The sequence below is a fragment of the Myiozetetes cayanensis genome, unplaced genomic scaffold, assembly GCF_022539395.1.
Source record: "Myiozetetes cayanensis isolate MyiCay16 unplaced genomic scaffold, myiCay2020 scf15, whole genome shotgun sequence".
In the NCBI taxonomy this organism is placed as follows: domain Eukaryota; kingdom Metazoa; phylum Chordata; class Aves; order Passeriformes; family Tyrannidae; genus Myiozetetes; species Myiozetetes cayanensis.
Window position 1 is genome coordinate 6,197,172 of NW_026087159.1, and position 23,428 is coordinate 6,220,599.

Sequence of the window (23,428 nt, forward strand, 5' to 3'; positions counted from 1 at the left end):
AGTCCCTGCACTTCACCTCCTGGCCATCCTCCCAGGCTGGCAGCAGAAACTCAGAAAATGTCACAGCACATGAAGTCTCTAGAGGGCAAGAGGAAAAAGGGACTCAAAATAAAATTTCATGAAGTGGAAGAGCGGTGAGGTTGTCTCATCTATTCTGAGGCTACATTTTTAGCCAGGGTGCATTTGTTAATGGCCCTATAAACCAGGTGAATAAGGAGGAGAAGAAAGGGGGAACATTTGCCAAATAATTTGCTTTTGCAACACTCCAATGTACCACTGAAGTTATTTATTTGCAATGTGACTTCCTCTAGATAAAATAAATCTGATAAAGTCTGGCCACACTGAGCTTAAATAGCATTTGAGCTGGCTTGTTCAGCACAGGTCAGTGTACAGCTATGGAAACATCCACATTTTCATCTGGAGCAGAACAGGCCACTTTGCCATGAAAAAGAAGGGGCTTTTTTTTTGCACTGATAATCAGATTTCCATAAGAAACAAAGTGCCTTTGCAAATTCGAGTCATTAAGCTATGTCTATGTTCTGGTGGGGGAATACTGCTCATCACAAGAACAAGGAGTACAGCATATCCCAGAACAAGTCCAGGTAGAGTCTACATTAAGAAAGTATTAATTATAATAAATAAATATGACAGAAAAGTCAATGTTTAGAAAATAATGCAGGGTGAGCCCAGCTCAACCATGCTCAAACTGTAAACAACCTTCAGGCTTTGAATATCTGAAAATTGCGACTGGAGACCATCTTCAGTGTTAGACCATTAGTGTTAATTGAAAAATGCTCATGAGTGCAGCACAACACAGTTTACCTGACCCCCATGTCAAACATATTGCATTGCAGAAAAGCCCTGCAATTTCATGGGGATCCTGCACCCACCAGCAGGCCTGGGCACTACAGCAGTTTACAGCACAGCTCCTTGCACAGGGAGCTGCCAGGTTCCTCAGGGAGCTGAGGGAAATCTCCAGCCTTGCTTGAAGGTTTGCAGTATCCAGATGTGGGGGAAGAAAAGCTTTCGTTAGCAATCTGAGTCCTAAATGAATTTCATTGAATTGGCATTAATTAGTGTCTCTGCTTATTGGCGTTGCCATAAAGTTTTCCATTAATTCACAAAGTGGCTGTTTTGCCTTGCTCATGAAATCCAGGTATTAGAATCCTCCAGGTCCTGGGACACAGCCCTTCCCAAGAGCATTCCTCACACCACTGGTGTGCAAAATGCATAAATGCAACTGCTGGCAGCAAGGGGAAAGCATAAGAGAAAGAATTAAATTAATGTATTTATTCTTGTTGTTGACCTCTCTCATTCCTGGCAGGTGTATCTTAGAGCAGTTTGATGGCATCTTGCCTGTGATGCTACAGGGTTGCTGTGGCCCAAATATTGAGGGTGCTTGGGTGTAAAACACTGATTTGTCTGTGTGTAGCCTTTGAGCAACACACAGCTTTGGTTTTGGAAATCTTTCACTGGCCTCCTTACTGAAAATGACAATTATCCTGCTGGTGTTGTTTCTCCTGGGTTTTGTTGTTGTTCTGTGTTTTTTCTTTCCTTTTCTTTTTTTTTTAATATAATTTCACTTTTAAAACATGGTTTCCAGCTTTTACTAGTTCCTCCTTTTGTTTCTGATTTACTTCAGCAATTATCTCTAAGCAGGTCTGCAGTGCCACAAAACCGAGGTGCTCTTCTGCCTGCTGAAAAGCCACTAAATCTTGGAAACTGACCATGAAATCTAAAAAGAGAGCAGAGACAATGGCTGTAGCAGCACTTCCTCAGAAAACAAGTCATGGAAACGTCAAACACAATGAGGTCTTTTGCCTCTCAGACGGTGTGTGACAAAGGAGGAAGCACTGAATGGGGTGATCCTGTCCTGCCATCCTGGGCTCCGTGGTGGCACACTGACTGCCAGCACTGACATTCAGCCTGTGCATGGAACTGCCTGAGAAAGGTCATTGAATCATAAAATTATTAAGGTTGGAAAAGACCTCCAGGATCATCGAGTCCAACCTTTGAGCATGCCCACTGAATCATACCACAAAGGACCACATCCTCTCATTTTCTGAACACTTCCAGGGCTGGTGACTCCACTGCTTCTCTAGAGAGCCTTCTGCTGCCTTCTCCCTTTCTCTCTTTCCAGCTGTAAATTGGGAATAGAGATAGTGCCTGCAAATGGAAATTGGGTAGGGGATGCTTTCAGCAACACTTATTTTGAAGACCACTGTGTGATGATCTCAAGGATCACTCAACAAATGGCAAAATGTTCTGTATGATGAAGGGAACCTCTGGCCTGTAAAACAACCCTTTTTGGAAGTGCCATAGAAACCTGTCAGTGCTCATCCTTCAAAGGCAGCTGCTGCATAGGCCAAGGGCTCCTCACTTACGTGCAAAACAAAAACAATGTCTGTGAGGTAAGAAAGTGTGAAGGGGAAATAGTCTTCCCCTCCATATTTGCACACTGGTCTTTAAATTGCATCGTATAAATCAGCCCCACCAACTAAATGTGGCGTGTTCTGAAATATTGTATTTGCTTTGGATCAGTTCACAACCAGATTGCTTTTATTTTGTTTCATAAGAAGTTGAGATTGGAGATGTATGGACATGTTACTCTTTATGTTTGCATCTGCCACCCTGGCAGGAGAAAAACAGTTGCTTGGGCTTTGCAAACATTCTCCAATTATTTTCCTAAAATGGTTTGGATGAAATACTGTTGGTTCGTATAATTAGCTGAAATAATAAACTGGCAAGATTTTGTTTTTGTTTTCTTTCAGGAGGAAACATAATGCAATGAGCTCAACACCCTACAGTGGCGGTTGGCATGAACTGTAATGCCATGATGCGAACACTTTGGGGAGGATCACAGCCTGTGCCCAGCCCCAGTGGTGGTCTTGAGTGGAGGGACCTGAATTCCCTCTGCTCTGTCTCCACTATGTCCATGGGGGTTTTTCCATTCAGCTTTTGCAGAGGCGATACTGCTGGGATGGATGAGACATTCCTGCAGAAAGGGATGTTTCCAGGGAGGCAAAGGGAGCTAGAGAACACCACGATGCTTCAGATATGGGTGTTCCTGCATACCCAACCTGCCAGCTTAGGTTCACTGTCTCGGTTTTTTTGCCAGCATCCTTACCCAGACAGACTGAAACCATATTCCAGTGAGTGCCAAAGGACAAACCCCTGATGCACACAAGCAGAAAGGAGAGATGCTCCCAATGTGCAGGTACTCATGGGCAGGAGAGCCCTGCAGCAGACTCAGTACACTGGGCCAGAAATTCCTGGCATTTCAGTAGGCAGGTGGGTCCTCCCCTTAATCCTTCTTTCAGCCATTGAAGGAATTTGGTGATTTTGTCACTCCCCTCAGGAGGAGGGATGGGTGCACTGGGTATGTTTGGGTATGTTCCTTGGGGCACCTGCAGCCTTCGTATTGCAGCATCTGCTGTCCCTGGGGACTGAACAGAGAAATTGCCTTGTGACACACACAAAACTCTTCTGCTTCCATTGTCCCTTGTATGAAAAGAAATCACCAATATTCTAAGTAACAAATGCTGCAGACTACTAAAATAATCTAATTTTGAGTCAGCTTTGGAAAAGATGTGTGGGTTTTTTAAACACTTTTGAAGCTGACAATACCAATTTTTTTTTCCCTGACCTCTACAACAACCCTGTTCTCTTTCCTACTTCTCAGCATACCCGCCCTGTGCAATAACCTCTGCTCCTCCATCCTGCATGAATTGTGTACACTTGGCTGGTGGATCAATCACCATAACAGCTGTTGTCTTCAAGGTTTATTAATGCTTTCCAACTGAATTCCTGTTCTCCTGCTAATAACCCTACCAGTGGAACACTTTTCTGGACACGCAATTATTCATGTGGCAAACTTGCCACCCGAATGCTGGTGAGAAATTAGTAAGCCTTGCATCCAACTGGAAGCAAGTAATTTTTAATTTCTGCAATGGGCTTGAAGTTGGGATTATTCCACTGCAGTGTTTTCACTCCAAGCAATGCCCAGGAAGGAAGAGCAGCTGATGTATGTAAAGGGATGAGAGGGGCACAGGTGCTGCCCATAGGGATTTGCTTGGCCCCACAGTTCACATTAGCTGGTGCTCATCCCTGATTTGTGGGGTGCAGCTGAAAGGAGAAGAGGTTTGAAGTGAAGGGGCAGAGAGAAGCTGAGTGTTTGGCCCGGTTGCTGCTGGTAGGAATGAGGAAAAGCTATGTAGAGAGAGATATGTCACGGTGTTGGAGCAGTGAATTTCCTATGGGGCTTGTGTGGGTCAGGCTGTTCCTGCCTCTTTGGCACTAGTGGGCTGGGCAATGCCACACCAAAAATGCCTCTGCAGCAGTGAGAAGTTTGGCTTTGGAGAAAGCCAGGGTGAGTTTATTTATGCTCCTCTTGTTTAAGCAAAGCTGCAGGTATCACTTCAGCAGCTCAGCTAATAGCTGCTATCTGTCCCCACCAGTTCCCTCTAGTCTTTGGTAGATAGGCAGTGCTCAGGACTAGATACAACTGCTGGGCACAGCTACAGTTCCCTCTGGTAGAGATAGAGATAGAGCTGTATATGGACTGAAGATAGTACGTGGTCTTTTGTGTTGTTATGCTTTGTCATTTTAGTGTATATTATATTTGGCAGTCAGAACAGTTGGCCAAGCTGGGAGTCATCCCTCTGCTTCAAAACAGTGCAGCTTGGCAGCTCTGTTTATCTTTTACTGATTCATTCTGGTGGAAGCTAGGATTTGAGAAGCTTAAAAATTAAAAGGAAGAGTCTTATTGCTGTAAAGTATGGGTTTAACTTGTGGCTTTCTTTTTTTTCCTTACACTTTCTTTATGGGCCCCAGGCATGATAACAGAGCTATCCATACAGGCAGTGTCAGTATTTTTATGCCGATTGTAAAAATACTCTGAACAATTTACTCTGAAAAAGCCAGCAGCTCCCTCAAACACAGGGTTGCTGGGGCCAACATATTCCTCTTCCAGACAACTGAATATTGAAAAGAATGCAAAACAAGCTGAAAAAGTGGAACCTGCCGCTCATCCTTTGGTGGCTGTCAGCACTGGAAAGGATGGATAAAGAAGTCAAATATGGCCATCTTTAGCCAGTCACTTGTGTACTGGGCTTAGAGGTAACTCCTCGGGAAGTGGGATGCAAACTTTTCTCTGGGATGTGCTCTAAATGTCTGGGGCTTTGCAGTTGAATGGACATACTGCTCTGCTACAGGGCATAGGAAGGCCATTACCAGCATGTGCTTGACAAGAGTTTGTGGCAGGGTGCAAGGGGACAGGAGCCCTGCAAGCCCTCCCAGGGCCCCTCACCAGCAGTGGGACACCTTCAGCCGAGGCAGAAGCTGAGTGCAGGGTTATTCTCTAGGACCCAGGCATTCGTGCTGCTAGAGTGCATTCCTGACTGTGGCTTCTGCAGAGCTGTGTGTGCTGGACCTGATCCCATCCTGTATGAGGATTTAAGGAGTGGTGGCTTTGGTTCTTCACAAGCAGAGCTGACCCTGAGCCAGGTGTGCTGTGGCAGCAAGGGGCTGCTGACAATGATTTCCACCTTTCTGACCCTATCACACATCATACCAGAAAGTTCTTGCTGCAATGACCCACCCTCTTCCCCATCCACCTCCCCCAGCGTGAGCAATATATGACAAATGCACAGAGGTGCAGGCATAGGTACAATCCTGACTATTCCACAGTCAGCAGTAAGCACCCATCAATCCACTGGAGTCACTTTAGACTGGTTTTATTCTATTTGTTTCATTATGCTGTTACGGCTCTCCTCAGACACAGTGCTAATTAACTCAATCCCATCCTAGCAACTCCTGGCTCCCACATCATCTCCAGGGTTTCCAGTCCAGGGAATTGTAACAGATCATTTATCCCAGGGGGTTTAAATGGATGCCTTTCCATGATGGGGCTGTAGGCAGAGGGACTCATAATTGCAGAGGTGCATTGAAGTCTCTAATTCAGTATGCAGCATCAAAATTTGTATAGATTTTAAATAATTCATCACTGGGCTTTGGTATATTTAGTCATTCAAATTAGGAATCTAGAATTTTGTTCTGCAGAGAGCTGTGTGTCATTGTCAGAGGTTAGCTCTGCCGCCCGTGTCCATGCAGAGGAGCTCAGACAAATTAAGTCAGAAGTGACTGGCAGCAAAAATACAGGAAAATCCATGGCACATAATAATGCCATGAGAGCCTCCGGGCAGCTGTGGGCTGGGTGATGTTGGCCCTCAGTCCAGCAGGATGCACACTGCAGAGGTGTTGGGAAACATAATTAGCAAGGAGCGTTGCCTGGGATCGCAGGGTAGAGCCATTTGCATGGTCTAGGTATGGTCTTTAGCTGCCAGCACCTGGGCACTGTCTCCTGTCTCCATCTGTTGCTCCCTGTTCTGGATGTGGATTGCAAAGCACTGAAGTCAGGGAGGTCCTCTTGTTCTTTGCTGTGTCCTGTGATTGTAACATAGGCAAGTGGGCACTCATACCCATCAGCAGAAGTGGCAGCAGTGCTGGACTCAGAGCCACAGCTGGCATAGACCTGAGGTTTGACATATTCCCAAACTTATTACAGTGGTGCTGAGTCCTGCTGCAAAGGGGTGGTTTAGAAATAGGGACCCATACGTTTATTTTATACCTACATGACTTCTGGATGGTCTGGATCTGCCTGTCTCCCTTTCTTGACCTAAGGGAAGCCTTTGAAAAGTGGGTCCAATAGAGATGACTTGGGAAGAGTCTGTGTGCAGGATCTCCCAGGCGATGAGATCTGCTCAGGGTGTCAAAAGTTATCCCAGCTACAAAGTACACTGGAGCCTTTTGTCCAAATGACAGTCTATCTACAGGAAATGCTACTGTTCAGGAGGGAGTTGATTCTGATCTCAACACCTATCCACATTGACAAGAGGGAGCAGGGAGAACTCAGCACCTCTCCTAGGATCTCAGAGTGTGCACAACACTGAAGCCTTTTGTCTACCTCTTATTTTTATGCATTACAATCACATTATAAAGAAGTCCTGCAGAACATTCAATTACTTACTGCACAATTATAATCATATTTGTATATCTATAAGTAGGTCACCAGTCTCTTAGGTTAATCAATTATAATGGCATTCACACTGGTTTCTTTCATAAATCATTGACTTTTAGTGTATCCACTGAGATAATGGAGGAAAACCATCTAAATTTGATCTAACTAGAATGAAATGTGAACGTGCATAATTTGCTCTTACAAAGTGTATCTAATGTTCTCTACATCTGTATTTATTTGTGCTGTTTCATGCTGCATATCGCTTAAGTGGCAAAAAACACAGAGGCTGCTGCACTTAAAACTAAATGACCCAGAGTAATACAATTTATCTGCATTTATTTTACATTGTTCATCATGGCAGATATTTTAATAACCCAGTTCTGATGCCTGGTGCACTGATTACCAATCACACTGAAATTTGAGGACTGACAGCAAGATTGTTTGGTGTGCTGCAAGAATATTTTGGGAAGCTGTTTTGCCACATAAACTAGGTAGTTAAGAGGAAAGAGAGGACTTTGCTCAGGCTAGAGGCTGAGAAGGCTTTAGGACATAGCTGGACAGCACCAGATAGTGGGCATCTACTGAGCCATTGAGACCGTAGCTGCTTTAATGCTGAAGTTTTCAGACAACTCAGTGAATGGGACAAATCATGACTGAATGGTTTTCCTTTTCTGCTTCCTTAATGTGGGTGCCTCAACACTTCTGTGCAGATGTGTGAGAGGTCTTTGTGCCCCCCCTCAGTGGTGGCATGGGCAGGATTTGCTTGGCTGGCTCCGAGGGATGGGGATGCAAGTTGTGAAGCACAGACCAAGACCTAGACCTGTGCTGCCAGAACTGGCTGATCCGTGTTGGACTGGAGAGGAGGGCTATGGAGATTTCAAGGGTTTAGGATGCTTACCCTGCAAGGCTCTGGCTGATGGTCTGGTTTAGGCTGGTGAAGGGGTGAGCTAATAGCAACTTACAGCTACTTGCAGAAATCATGGAGCCAAATCCTTCTTGGTAAAGGCAAATGATGTTATAAGGGACAACAGCAGCTTGGGAGGTTCAGACTGGAAATCAGGAAAACTTCTTCCCTGTGAGAGAGATGCATCCCTGGTCGTCTGTTGGGCCTGTGGCACCCACATCCTAGGAGGTTCTCATGCCCTGGGCAGCCAAAGCCATGGCCAAGCTCATTTACTGCTGGTGCTAACCCTGCCTTGAGGAAGAGGTTGGATGAGAAGTTCTTCCCACCAAAACTGCTGTGATCTCATGCTTCAGGACCCCTGAAAGGGAATTCAGGGAGGGTGACACAGTGAAGTGTGAACCCTTGTCTTCATAGCAAATACAGCTTGGGTTTGAGTGTCAAAGAAGTTCAGACTGAATCATCATCACATCAGTGAGAGACCCACCTACACAGGCAGGGGCATGGGGGTCTGGTGTCAGCAGAGACCATTCCCTGCTATGAGCACTTGTTGCAAACAAACTCTGTATTTGAGCGATAAGCTCAGCCCCCTTGCCTGGATGTAAAACAGTGCTCTCCATCCTGCTCCTCTTGGAGCAAATGTAAGGCAAACCAGCTTTAGCTTTCTGTCTGCAGGACTGTCTGCCTGAGCATCCCTTTGGCTGCCAGCCTGGAAAGTGCCAGTGTTGGAGAGGTGGTGGTGCAGGGACTGCATCCTGAACAAAACCAGTGTGCAAATTGGATGCAGAGAGGGCTGCTGGGACTCACCTTGGGCAGAGTCACTGACTACTCTGGAAACTGGGTAGGAAATGGATTCTGCTTAAGCACTGTCTGTTTTGCAGCTGTGGAGTAACTTTGTGCTTATTTCCAAACAAGACTTGAAAGACCAGGCAAGTGCCTGCTGTGGGTCTTTTCCAGCTTCCAGCAGTGCTCCCTGCCTAATCCAGTGCTGGGAGCTGCAGGCTTGACCTGGAAATGCTGAGCCTTATGGCTCACTCCCATGCTGTGAGCTCCATGTCCCCACAGAGCCACACGATTCCCGGATAGCTAACAGGGCTGCTGTCAACCCATTAATCCCAAAGCAGTTTGTGAGGGGAGCTGACAACAGAGCTGGGTAAAATTACTCTTATTTGTTTATTTATTGGTTTGTTTGTTTATTGGTTTGTTTATTTTTATTTTAACCTCAGTTGCAACCTTTTGTTAAAAATCTCCATCTTTTCACAAGAAGCTGCTACCTGAGAAATAATCAGTGTTTTCAAATCCTCTTGTGAGGTTTTTTTGTATATTTTGCAGGAAAAAAAACCAAAAAACAAAAAACCAAAAAAACCCAAAAAGCTAAGAATTTTTATGCCTGAATTGTTTTCTGCTTTCCTTATGAAAAACATAACAAATTTTATCCAATGGATTTCTGCTGTATGGAGATGTTTGGTTTTGACAAAAGGTTGCTTGTTTTTTTTTTTAATCTGAAATTGTTTACCGACAAAAAATTCCCCAGCTCCTGTGACTTGGCCAGCTGGAAGGTCTGGCTCAATACTAATGTAATTATTTACTGTTTTGTTGTGGTAGCAGCAAGAGCCCTCAGCCCATCCACAGGCCATCAGTCTCAGGCATTGTGGAGGTTCCCGTGCAGATTTGGTGACTGTGTCTGGGGTGAATGGGGTGGGGATGGCTCCAGAGAAGCGTTTGTGAGGATTTATGTGTGTTGGGCTCCTATTTTAGAAAGGAAATGTGTCAGTAGATCATAAATGTTCTGACTGATTTACGTTCACCGGTTCGGGTGCCTTAGCCCCAGGAGTAGATAAATTGTGGTCTAATGTTTTATTTACGCTTTCAGGAGATTTAGTGTCTTTGGAAACACTGGGTCAAAAGTCCTGGAGGGCAGTTGACTCCTGGTGGGATGGATAACCTGTGGGAAGAGCTCTGCCAGTGCCCTGGGCAGCTCCCAGGTCCCGCTCTGCACAGGGCACTGTGGGAGGTGTTGAAAAACAACTTATTTCTTAAATTGCTTCATATCTGAGAAGATGGGTTTAATCCGTTTCTATTTCTATGGGAGTTTGGAAGCGCTACACGTCTGAAATGACAGCAGGTAACACAATAGAGGGTTTAGCTGAGTTTTAGGTATGCAGATGAGTTAAATTAATTAACAGTAATCTCTTTAAAATGTATGGCAGAGTAATACCAGTCTAGTCTATAGAAAGGTTCTTTGGGACTTAATAGAGACCTGGGAGTAATTAATTATTCAATATCCCGTGGTTAAGCAGATGATATCAGCAAGTCAGTGGGTAGAGTTTGGATCTGCCATTTTCCAAGGGGACCCTCTGTGTTTGCTGCATGAAGTCAGTCTGTGATGGTGTCTATGAGGGGAGTCTATAGTCCCCCAAATTCCCATGTGATCATGGTTGTAATAGCCCAACCTTTACTACGGGAAAACTATTACAGCATAAAGCATGCAGCCTCAGGGCAGGTACAGGTGCCAGGGAGAACTGAGTATTTTGTTAAGAACAGATAGTTGGCTTAGTACCTTATAAGCACCCATCTAAGCTCTGTCCAATTAATGAAACACAATTTAAAGCAAAAAGGATTGGTACCAACCAAACCACTGCAATATAAGCTCTTCTAATTATGCAATAAGATAATGTCCACCAGATTAAAATTTTAATTAGCTTAATTGAGAAATAGAAAAAGCATTAGATTTCTAGTTCTGGAACACCTAAAATGACCTCGAGGGAGTGGGGGTGGGGTGGGGAAGGAAAAACATTGGAACATTGTGTGTGTTCTCACATCTTTTGTTTGATGAAAGGCATCATCATATCCCAGTGGGTTTGGACTCATGGGTTTGCTTGCAAGACCCTCTTTGGGGGACCTGGGGGACTCTGAGGGCATCAGAGGTGGTGCACAGTGGTGCCCTTGATTTTCCCCAGCACTCATTTCCAGCTCCAGCTGCCTTCAGTCACTCTGGCTCTGCTTTCAGAAGGCAGAAACATGCTGGCTATAATAGGGACTTTTGTTCTTTTTGGTTGTTCTGGTTTTGTTAGTTTTGTTTTTTTTTTTTAATTTTATTTTCCTCATTCCTTTTCCCTATTCATAGATTTAAAGGCCAAAACAGACCATTAAGTCCAACTAATCCTACATCCTGCATGACAAAGGCCATCCCACCCATCTGCTAATTCCTCAATACCATGGCTGACCATGATCATGTGATTATATACCCTCCTGTAAATGCACTGGGAGCCTCTGTGTGCTCCAGGCATGGAGCAGGACCCCAGTGAAACCACCCAGCCTTGATTTAAAGATTTTAAGTGGCAGATGATTTATCACATCCCTCATGAAACCACTCCAATGCATAATTACACTTACAGTAAAACAAGTCATTGGGGCTGAAATCATGGGGAGCTGTAACATGCAGAGTGTACAGTTGTGTTTGGTGATGAGGTAAGGAATCCAACAAATTGCTTTTATTTCTTCCCTGAAAAAGGGAAGAAACGAAGACATTTGAACCATTTGCACAACACAGAAACTCTCTAGACCAAGTGTTGAAAGGGCTAGAGGTTTGCTGGGGAAGCTTTGAGGAGAGTAGTAAAGAAAAGAGGGTTTTATGATGCAATGTCAAATAGGAAACTTTTATTGGAGGGGCTTGGCCAGCTCCTAGTCCCATGGGGAAAAGGAGGAGGAATTTGAATGTAGTGTGTTTCCCTTTTGGAAGGTCAAAGGCATTCCATACAATTGCAAAGCAGCATAAGAGAGACACACTTATTCCTCTGTCATGGCTGTCAAAAATGGAGGAGGGGAGGAAGTCCCAAACATTACATTTCATCGAAGCCCTGAAGGTAAGAATGATCTGCTGGCTTGAAATTTATCTTAATGAGCAAAATCCAGCCAATGGAACAGGGTGCAGATGAAAGTGACAGATGGGATCATTTAAAGTTTGATTCTTTGCATGAAAGAAAATAATTTTTTTACAAGTTATTTTTCTTCTGATTGTTACAGTGTTCTGCATAGTGTCACAGGCTCTCATTGGCAGCCCCAGGTCTCAGGCAGATTAATTTATCCAGAGTGTCTTGGAAATTCAGAGTTAGAGGGAACTCCTGGAACTTAGCTCATGTAAATCCACGGAGCTGCTCCAACAGCCGGAGGTACTCTCCTTGGCCAAGAGATTTTTGCTAGGTAGGGGCTGCAAGTAAAGACATGACGCAGTTTATAACACAGTGTGTACTTTATTCTTTTAGTTAAGGGAGTGCAGTGGTGGATTGTTCCCCAAAATGTGTACAGGCACAGATCTGTTGGGGAAATGTATCGTAGAGAAAGTTCTGTGGGGCAGTGTTAGTAGTCCTGGGTTGGACAGTCTCAAGGAGAACTGTCCTGCACCAAGGATTCCTTGCAGGAATGGCTGCAGCAGGATCTGCTGTGAGAGCTCTGTCTTTGAGGTTGGCCTCCAAGTCTGAAACTGTTCTGGCCCCTAAAAACACAGGCAGGCATTAATAGGTCAGGTGTAGAAAGGGGCCAATTGGGTATTTTCAGACACAAACAACTGCAAGAATTTACCAGTGCTATATCACTTGGGACCTAGGCAGGTCCATAAAAGCTCTGTGCAGTTGGAGGATGCATATCCTTGTGGAGGATCTGCTGACTTGATGCTGAGAGGTGCTGTCCTACACCCCTTTGTGTGTAAGGCCACATTGTTATGCATTGCTTATCTTTAATAGGGAAGGATGAGCAGGAAAAGGAATGGAACCAGCCCCATGCATTATAATAATATCCATCTTCACATCTCTTTGCACAGTAACCTAGTTGCATGCACAATATCTGTATGTAACAGTGCACACACAGCAGTGGACCCTGCCACTGTGACAGGGCAGAAACAGAAGAACTGACCCCCTCCCCTCTGCCCACAATTTCTGATTAGGTCAATGAGCAATTAGCAAAGGTTCATGACAGAGAAGAGGTCATCTGTTGGCTTCTCTGATTTAAGCAGTGTTGGACGAGATGTTGTAATACAAATGGCAGATGTTTTGAGTATGTAGCCCTCAGCCTGGGGGATGGAGAACTCACACTGGCATCAGATGGGCAAGGGGCTGCCGAGGCTGTGGTGGGGCTGCTGCAAGATATCCCTTCCTCAGGCCTGCAGCATTCCCAAAGTGCTGAGCAGGAGGCTCAGACCACGTTGGGGCCAGCCCATGCTGTTCAGCCCTCGCTGGGTGAAGGGGTGCTGGCAGCATGGAGCAGGTATCCTGCACCTGCCCCTCCTGTCCAAAGCAAGGAAGGCAGACTCTGGCCAGGGGACATGGACACCACATGCACTCCCTGCCACGTGGCTCCGTGCCAGCCGGAAAGAGAAGTAAGGGATTGCGAGGAATTTCTTCAGATGTATTCCAGTAGTGGATTAAAATAGCTGCTACTATTTTAATCCCACAAAGTGGCAGCTAAGGCACATGCAGGACTGGCATCATCTGCTCAAAGTGGGATTCCAAGAGCAGCCTGTGCCTGTAGTAAAGCAAATGTAGGGCTGTCCTGGAGCACCTGGTGAAAACTGGCCCAAGCCAAGGGACCAGTGGCTAGAATTCAGGATCAGGAGGTATAAATTCACACTGCCTTGGTTTTCTTTGAGTTATTGCAGAGTGCTGTATTGCCATGAACCCCGAGTATTTTTGGAAAATCACAAGAAATTGCTGTACTCTATTTTTTATTTGCATGCAGCCCAGCTGGGGATTGTCTATGGAATTCTGTTGTAGTAACATTTTGAATGTTGATTTTTTTGTTTTCTTACTCTAGAAGTTTCAGTGTAATATAACACAAATATTCTGTTTCCCTGTGGACTCCTGGCAGCGGTGGAGGAGGCTGCAGAGGAAGGTGAGGTTTTCCTTTTTTAGGAGTCTTTTTAAACATAGCTGGAAAGTGAAACTCCTGCGTTGTCCCTTATTGTCTATTTTGTAGGGGTATGTTTGCTGTAGGCCTTTTGCAGCTAGAAGAACTAGATTTGAAATAAAGGAAAGAAAATTTATCTTCACGTCTTCAGAAGCTGTGAATTATTTATTTGCTATTCCTGGTAAATCTGCTGTTGCAAAACCTCACTGTGAAATGAGTGTTTCTTTGTTTCACTGGACTACAGGATCACTCCCTGAAGATTCATCAGCCCTGCTGCTGGAAGAAAATGTCATCAAAGCTTCTTTTTTATTATTATTTGATAATGCTTGAGGTTCTTTTTGCTTCACCTTCATTTATTCTTCCATTCATTTTAAAAACTAGGTAATTGCATGAACTCATCTGTGGAAATTTAAGTCCTCTTCCTGAGATTTCTTTTTTCGCTCCTGCATCTGATCCCCTCTCACATAAGATGAGAGGGTAATTCCCCCTAATTCCACAAGATTGTGTTGCCCAAATTCAGCATCAATTTCAATGAGCAAATATTTATACAGCATCCAAGATGCAGTCTTTACACAGAATGACACCAAATTAAATCGACACTAACTACTCTAGGATTGAAGACTGTCCAGGTAAAAGGTGGTACCAGTTTAACTAAATCTATTTCAAACCAGTGTAGTTAAAATGGAATAACTTCACTGTGAAGGGCATATTTCACCCTTCAGATGTCTTGAATGCCTTTGGATCAAATCCCACTCCACACAGGACTACCTATTGAGACAGCGTTAGGTAATATTATGTCTTTTCCTACTGTTCCTTTCAGGGCCATGTGAAATGATTTCCCCCTTGGTTTTAGGAAGATTCCACAAATATTTGCATGAGTCCCTTAAAAGCCTTTCTCTTCAGTGTGAAACCACTGCTGAAGACCACTGTACATTATCTTATTTAGTCTCTTACCTACCTTAATCAAGCAAATGCTGCAGGTTTTGTCCTAAACTAGGTCAGATACACCAGTTTTGAATGATATATCTTGGAATGATATGTCCCTTGGACCATATGGCTTGCAGCCCTGGGCTTTGTTGGCTCATACCCTCTCTAATTCCTCCTAATCTGCTCATAAGCACCTCCAAAAGGGTGCTTCACACACCTCACCAGTAATCTTTTTCAATGCCTGGTTGCTCTTTGGATCTAATGCCAGATAGTATTAATATACCCATCACTGTAATTATCCAGACAAGCAAACAGTAGCAGGAGTGATCCCAACTTCTCGCTTTTCCCACTGATTCAGAGGCATACTTGAAAGAGCCCTTTCATCCCCATGGATCCTGTTCCCTGGAGTTGTCCCAGGCTGTCCTCATCAAAAGGGAATTTGGTGTTTCAGCAGTTTCTCAGCCAGTTTCATGCTGGGAAGGAATCAGTGGTGATGGGGCGGTATCATTTATTCACTCTCCAACTGGTGCCCAGACACTTGGTACATGGCCAGATGCCAGTCCCACATCAGGTCCTCCTTTAAAACCTTTCACAGGGCTGAGATCTATGTGTGAGATGGAAATACTGCTGATAACTTGAAAGCTGGTCTGCCTTTCATCAGGCTCTGAGGGGTGGTTAAAATCCAAGATTTGCTGGAATGAACAGCCTGGATGGAAGGTTTCTGAGGCCGTGTGTTGGGAAGGAGGTACTTCTGAAAGCTTCCTGAACCCAAGTTCTCTGCAAATATCTCCTGCCAAGTCCATCTTCCCATGTGTGTTTTCAAGGAAGTTTGTTTAGTGATCACTCAGCAGCAAAATGGAATCATAAGGGATTATCTTGCAAGGTGGGTCCCTTGAGTTCCCAGGTCTTTATCTCAAGAATGTAAAGGCTGCCCGGTTTTCCACACACCCAGAATTTTGGGCAATGTTTGTAGTCAGGGAGGCAAGATCTATAAGTAGAGATAAATGCAAGATCATTTTAATAGCTGGAAAAAAACAGCTGTTTTGAACACCTCAGGCTCTCTGAGCCCCACTGCCTGATCTCGAGCAAGATGTTACAAGTGCATCAAGTGTGCTTGGTTTTAGGAATGAGCAGCAGCGATGCCGTATAGTTACAAGAAGCAAGGCTTTGATGCCCACATCACAAAGAATATGCAAACTTGTATTATTCCTTTGATTAGCTGCTCTCTGATATGTCAAGTCCATGAATAATCAAGCCTCATTTTCTAATTAGTTTTACTCATCACCCCACTGCTCCATGCCTTCACTCATTTGCATAGCCTTTTTCTAGATAAGGCCTTTTTTCTGTGAGGTGTTAGCAGGACTTTCATCTCTCTCCAACCCCAGCATTTCTCTGGTCTTTTCCCAGCCCTCTACTTGCTCTTGGCCTTTCTTCTCCTCTTGTCCAATGACCATCTCATTGCTCTGTGCTTTTCCACTCTTTTTAAGCCCTGTTTCTACAGGAAACAGGGTAGTGTCTTCATGCTGTCTGTCTCCTGGTGATACTTCTTAACTCCATAAACCAGTTTTACCCAGTCTCAACAGAGAAGTAAAACTATCAAAGTTACTGTGTTTGCAAGTCTTATGGAAATGGTGAGGAGGAGGTCTTTTTGAGACGCTGGGGCTGGACTTCCACTCCATCACTTTGAGCAAAGTTAAGGGCTTGTTTGCATTTCTTTTAATCAAGATATTCTAATTTTGTTACGGTGCAAATATGGTTTCCCCTCTCATTTTAAAAAGACCTCATCCTCCCAGCAGCTGTGGGTGCCTCAGCAGTCAGGGTTAGCCCAGTCCTGCCCTGCTGCCCAGGGGATTCACAGCTGTCTACACTCCTGCCCATACCTCTGTGGAACAGTGGATGCTGGGACCTACTCTGGCTGAACTGACGTGAAAACTTGATTCTTTCAAAAAGCTGAAGGTGTTCATGTCTAATAAAACTTTTACACACCAACAGCCTGCTTACCCCAAAGCTGATGCGTGCCTTTTTTTGCTGAGGCCAAACAGTCACCATTTGCCAGCCAAATGCAGAGGTGAAATTCAGATGCTGTGGAAACAAAGGTCTTCAGGAAATACACAGGGATGTGATGATCAGCCCCGAATGAATAGCTAACAATTTCCTAGAGCAGCAAAGATCAATTTAGGGCTTGAGGTGCAAGGCATTGTATTAATCTGCTTCTGGCAAACACCCGGTACCTTTGCACACAAAATCCCACTTTTCTGAATGTTTCTGTGGGTAAATATGGGGAGGTCAGTCCAAGATCCTGCACCAGCTCAGGCTGACCTTGCTGTTGCATCCACAGCAGCAGGAAGAGGCTGGAACTGGAGACGCTGGGGGAGGTTATGCTGGGGGTCAGCTGCTGGCAGTGTGGGGCAGAAGGGACCCGCTGGCAGGAGAAGATGCTCATAGGTGGGAGAGAAGAGGAGCAGTGGCCATATCCATGTGCTCATCTGGCATGGCTATGCACGTAGCCGTGGGGGTGAGGGGATTCCCTGTACCAGCAGAGGAGGGTCACGTGTGGGGAGTGGGAGTAGGGACCATGTGTGTGGGCTCTGTGCAGAGAAGGAGGTGGGGATTTTTTTCCACTGATGTTACCAGGCACTCAGTGTTTTTGCTTGACCTCTTAACTTAAACCAGCTGCCCTGCCAGCCATCGAAACTTGCCCATGCTGTGAAACCTTAACAGCTCTGCTCTGTCCTACTTTTATCTAGTTCGGGGCAATTTTCATTTCTTTAGTGCTTAAGCAAATGTTTTGTGTCCCTGGATCAAAGCTTGAGAACATCATTTACATACTGTGAGTGAGAAGGCAGCAGACTGGAGACCATCACTCATCAGTGAAAGGATGATCATTGTTTGTTTAGCCTATTCCAAAATAATGGCTCTGCTGGGAACACCAACCCAATATGCATCATAACATTTATAGTATATATTAATTTAGCATAGACATTAGGCCGTTGTTATTCTCTCCATTTAATTCTCATGTATTAGCATTCAGGATCAGTTTTAACCGAGAACACATCTTTGTTATTTCATAATGTGAAATAAATAAAACTGGAGCCAAACATATTTTTTTATATAAACCACTGTCAGAGAGTGATGGATATAAAGCATAGACACATCCTTATAATTTTAAGGCTTGAATTTCAGAACACAGCGTTTTCATTAAATGGTGCAATCCATTCATTTTGGAGATACAGAGACAAATTAACTCAGTAGTTCTCATGCCTAGAATCTTTGTGATAAAATTGCCTATTATTGTGAGTGTAAATGTTTTCAAAATATTAGAGACAACTGGAAAAAATAGGAAAGACAGGATAGGTTGCTCAAGGATGAAAACCATAAAGACATTCCCTCCTAACACTACATGTACCTGCTGAAATTATTTAAAGAGAATTGCTGTGAGAGGAGGAGAAACGAGGCAGGCCATTTTCTTTTCTTTTTATGACGAATAAAGGTCTGGGAGAGTGTTTACAAATTATTTTGTTTGCTGCCTGCTGTGCATATTAGAAAATTCAGCTCTTAGATGATTGGCCAGGTGGAGAAACAGAAGCGTCACAGGTGGCAGGGGAATGAAAGCTGAGGTGCTGCAATGGGGAGGGGAAGGAGAAGCTCATTCATTTCCACCCCTACCTGAGATCAGGGGTTAGTGAGATGCAGCAGCTCTGTAACATCTGCAGCTGAGCCCATCAGTTAAATAAATACTGGAGCACATCACTTAAACGGGGGGTGGCCGAACATATGGTCCTGCCCTGGCTGCTTTTCCTTGGAAGGACAGGACACTGGGGATTGGGGGAAAAAACCTCTTTTAACCAGAAGTCTCATGTTTTTTATCTGCTTTTTCTTAGAAGGGTGCAGCTCTCACAGACATGAACTGCCACAGCATCATTGGCACCAAGAGGGAAAGGGAAGGCTCAGGCTCACTGGCTGTGCTGTGCTCCCCAGCCCAGCCCCGTGATGGCACGTGGCGGGTGGGTGTCCCTGCCTGTGGAATGGCACGGGGGGAACAGCTTTGCAGCCGCTATCACCCCGCATGGGGTGAGCGCCCGTGTGCTCCCACCCCCAGGCCTCATTGAACAGCCGCCAGCAGCTGGAGCGCTAAACATCATTTGCATATAAATATACAAAGGACTTTAATCAGAGGTAAATCCACAGAGCCCTTGTTGTTATTGTTTTATTTACAGAACAGTCTCTTTGTGCAGAGGGGTTTCGAAATGTGCTGGCAGAGATAGCGCAGGTATTTGCTACCTGAAATAAATCGAAACCACTCGGGGCGTCAAGGAAAACAGCCGATGCGCTCACACCACACTCCCTCATCGAAACACGGGGTGTTGGTGTGAGCTACGGACAGAAAGCACCAGCGGGTCCAGCGCTGCGGGGGTGTGTGATGGATGGGCTGGACGATGGCACCGCAGACGTGCGGCTGCCGGCCCGGTGCGGGGCGGGAGGACTGGACGCGCGAGCACCGTGCCGGTCGGTGTGCACGCTCCGAGCATCGTGTGCCCGGTCCGGTGTGCCCGGTCCGTGCGCGGGTCCCGGTGCGGTGCCGGTCCCAGTGAGGTGCTGGTCCTAGTCCCGGTCTGTGCGTGGAGCGCAGTGCCGGTGCGGTGCCATTCCCTAATCCCTATCCCCATCCCAGTGCAGCGCCGAGCGGCCGCGGCGAGGGTGGTCCCGGTGCAGCGCCAGTCCCAGTGCCGGTGCCCAGCGGCCGCGCTGGGGGCGGTCCCGGTGCGCTGCCGGTCCCGTTCCCATTCGAGGGCCGCGCTGGGGGCGGTCCCGGTGCGCTGCCGGTCCCGTTCCCATTCCCACTCCCGTTCCCATTCCAGGGCCGTGCCGGGGGCGGTGCGGGAGGCAGTGCCGGCGGGCGGGGGCGGTGCGGGCGGAGGCGCGCGGCGGGCGCGGCGCGGGGGCTGCCGGGAAGGGCCGTGGGCAGCGGCGGGCGATGGCGGCCGCGCGGGTCCCCCCGCGGGGGCGGCGGCGGCGGCTGCGGCGGTGGCGGCTCTGAGCGGGGCGGCGGCGGCGATGCGCGGCGCTCCCGGCGACGATGGAGGACCGGTCCCACAAGGTGCTGCTGGCGCTGGTGATGCTCTTCCTCTTCGCCGTGATCGTGCTGCAGTACGTCTGCCCGGGCACCGAGTGCCAGCTCCTGCGGCTCCGCACCCTGAGCCCCGCCGCCGCCGCCGACCCGTACCGGGCGGAGGACGAGACGCCGGCGCGTTTCGTTCCCCGCTTCAATTTCTCCGCCGACGACTTGCTGCGGCGGGTGGACTTCAACATCAAGGGGGACGACCTGATCGTGTTCCTGCACATCCAGAAGACGGGCGGCACCACCTTCGGGCGGCACCTGGTCCGCAACATCCAGCTGGAGCAGCCCTGCGAGTGCCGCGCCGGGCAGAAGAAGTGCACCTGCCACCGGCCCGGCAAGCGGGAGACCTGGCTCTTCTCCCGCTTCTCCACCGGCTGGAGCTGCGGGCTGCACGCCGACTGGACCGAGCTCACCAACTGCGTGCCCTCCGTGGTGGACAGCAAGAAGGAGGTGCGGCTCCGGCCCTCCAGGTGAGGCCGTGCCCCCGGGGGGGCTCCCCGTGCGCCCCGGTCCCTCCCCGGGACGGGCGGTGGAGCGGCGGAGCGCAGCCGTGCCGGGGATGGAGGGAGGGGGGAGCCCGGTGGGTCCCGAGCACCCGGACATGGAGCGGGATGCGCGGCGAGGGCTCCGAGAGCCGCACCGGCCCGGAGCCACCGCGGTGGGCGCAGCGCACCCCGAGCTCTGCGGAGCGGGCGAGACCTGCCCCGCGCTGCCGCCGGTGCGGTGATGTAAGGGATGTCCCGCCGGCTGCCGCCGTGGTGGCTGCTGGTGGGGACAGCCCGAGGGGTACGAACGCAGTGACACAAGAACAGGCCTGGCAGCCCCACGGCTCGGGGACCCCCGGAGCGGCTCTAGCAGGAGCGAGGGTGCTCCGGCTGCCTACGAGCGTCCCCCGGAGCTTTTCCATCACCTGGCTGTACTGAGCTCCTGGAGCTCCTGCGTACGCCAGGAATTAGTATGGTTTTGGGAGTGTTGGTGAACCACAGTATCTTCTTGCATCTGAAGTTTGGCTTATGGGAATGGCGGCTTTGCAAAGTAAAGGTTGCTGTTATGGCTTAGTTACCTGAAAATATTTGCATTGTCCTTCAGCCCTAACCTTGATTATTTTGTGCTTGCATTTTGAATTTTAGTGACACTGCTCTCTTCATCCTTGCACGTTTCTTTGTTGCCAAAGTTGCCAACCTCCTCTGGCTATAGCCAGGGGATTGCCTAAATGCTGCCCCAACCTTTCAAAAGCCCAGCTGGCCTCTTCCCCCCGAGCAGTGAGAACCTGCTTCCTCCATTCCCGGAGCTGTTTGATCACAGCCTACCTTCAGTTGTAACAGCCTCAGTAACTTGTCCGTGGCTGTGCACACAGCTGTACCGTGTAGCAGAACTGCTCAGGGTTTTAGTGTCTTTTCATGTTCTTTCGCTGGGAAATTAGAAACTGGAGTATCATTCCTATTGCACTGTGAGACTAATGGCAGGTCCCCTTACAAAGCGGCTACTGTTATATATCGTGCTCTCTGAAGTAAAGTCTAAGCACAGATTCACTTGAAATACAAAGCAATTTCTTTCTAGAATTCCTTTTATATAGTGTGACACTACACTGCCATCTAGTAGAAAAATGTTTAACGTCATTATCGTCCTGTACCCAAGGAGCAGCTCTTTATCAGACTTGGCTGTTGTGATTCCTGCTCTTTTGTCTTCCTTACTGCTTTTAATTTTAATTGTCTCATTTTTGTGACATCCCATTTGCAAACATCAGGAACCAATTCCTTTCCCCTGGGTTTATTAGCTTCCTAGTTTCAGGCTGCTCAGCCTTACAGGCTACGTAGCTTATTTTACCTGTCGTGTAAATATGTTGTTTGTCAGCAGAAATGCAAATTGCAAAACATGTGCTTTGTTTTGCTGTACAGTTTCCAGTGATCTGTTTTTCTCTTCCCCCAGAGATGGGCCTGGCCTGAAGAGCTGTAGCTGTGGGGCAGGGATTCTCTTCCTTTCCCAGAGACAAGACTGTCTATGCTTGGGCTTAGCTGTGCCCTCTGGAAAAACAGGAGACTCCTTGTCCTGAACTCAGCACCTGAGGCAGAAGGGAATGCCAGGCTTGGAAAACTGGGTTTTTGTCTTTTGGTTTTTGGCTTTGTATTGCTTTTCCCCTGTTAGATACCAAACATGTTTTTCTGAGTTGAAATGGAAGCAGTGCATTTACCTGCTCAGGAGCTGAGTGATGGTTCCTTGTCCAGCAAACAGTGTATGTTGTCACAGCCAACTTCTGAGAGGTCCCTAGGACTTGTGACTTGGGATCGAAGCCAGGAGAGAGGGAGGAAAATGGAGCTGTGATGATTTTCTGTTAGGTAGAGGTCTACTCTCTGAAAGGCTTCAAGATGATATTGTATTTTTAATAACCTAATTACACAGCTTGCTGAATAGCTACAGTTATTCTCAAAAAAATTGTCTTGACAAGCAATTATTTGGACTGCAACTTCTAAATGTTTAAAAATACAGGAAGAGAAGTTCTTAAATGAAAAACAGTCCTTTCAAGTCTTCCTGCCCATTTTAATACCTTGTCTTTAATTTTGTGTTCTTGATTTAACAGCTTTCAGCTGACAACTAGTTAATTGGTACCTCTTCCTAGTGCCAGTAACAGATGAAAATATAAGCCCTTTCTGGGCAGATAAAAGCTGCTTTCAGAGCAGCAGTAGATGTGGGATGAGGATGTCTGAGCAGGGCAGCCTTTCTGGCTCAGAGTGGGGCCAACCTGGCTATTCCTGTCCAGAGTTTTTTTTGGTGGGGATATCTGAATATCCTGGGTCATAGGTGCTGGTGAGGAGGGAAGGAATGTCACAGCCCTGCTGTGCAAATCCTGTGGGAAGAGGGAGCAAATTGAAGGCCCATTTGGGGAGCATTGTCAGGACAGGGAGCAGGATTTGGTCAGGAGCAGAGGATGATTTCCTGAAGTGAAACTTGGCTTGGCAAGGGTGGGAATTCCTGCATTTATAGTTGAGGTGGTTAAAAAGTGAGACCTTTTATAAGAGTGATTTGAACTGCTTGGCATCTGCATAATGCAGTCTCTAGTCACTGTCTTGGGGCTGTGTAGCCTTGTTTGGGAATAGCCAGATGAGACTGGCAAACTTTTTAGCTTGCATCTCTGTGTGATTACTTTGCACAGATGTTTGTCTTTTCAGGCATGAAGAATCTATTTGTCAGATTGCTGGTTACCTGGGCTGTTCTTTAACAACCTTTTGTTTAAAAATGGAGTCTTTGTTAGTCTGAAGAAAACCCTGTCCTGGACCTTATAATGCTCAGCACCAGGCACAGAGCATCACTGTGGTGGGATCTGATGGGATCAGCCTGGAGGGTGTGCCCATGGAGAACCTTGCTGCCTGTAGCAGTCATCTTCCAGTCTCTGCTCTTAATTCCATCAGCAGTCTACCTCTGTTTTCTTTGGGAATTGCAGGTTTGGAGGGCAGATTTCTGAAGCAGTAGAAATACTCAGGATGCCTGTTGTGATATATTTTGTTCTGGATTTAACAGAATGGTACTTTCATGTGTATGAGCATATAGGTTCCCAAAACTAACT

The 23,428-nt window shown here is 46.8% G+C and overlaps 1 protein-coding gene across 1 annotated transcript in view; it reads left to right on the plus strand.

The window, feature by feature from the left end:
• The first annotated feature begins 19,717 nt into the window (after positions 1 to 19,717).
• Positions 19,718 to 23,428, plus strand: part of HS6ST2 (heparan sulfate 6-O-sulfotransferase 2) — a 127,823-nt gene continuing 124,112 nt past the window's right edge. Inside the window, exon 1 of the mRNA XM_050310863.1 lies at positions 19,718 to 20,336. Within this exon, the coding sequence (XP_050166820.1) occupies positions 19,825 to 20,336 (512 nt within the window). The 5' untranslated portion in view covers positions 19,718 to 19,824. The remainder of the gene's footprint in view (positions 20,337 to 23,428) is intronic.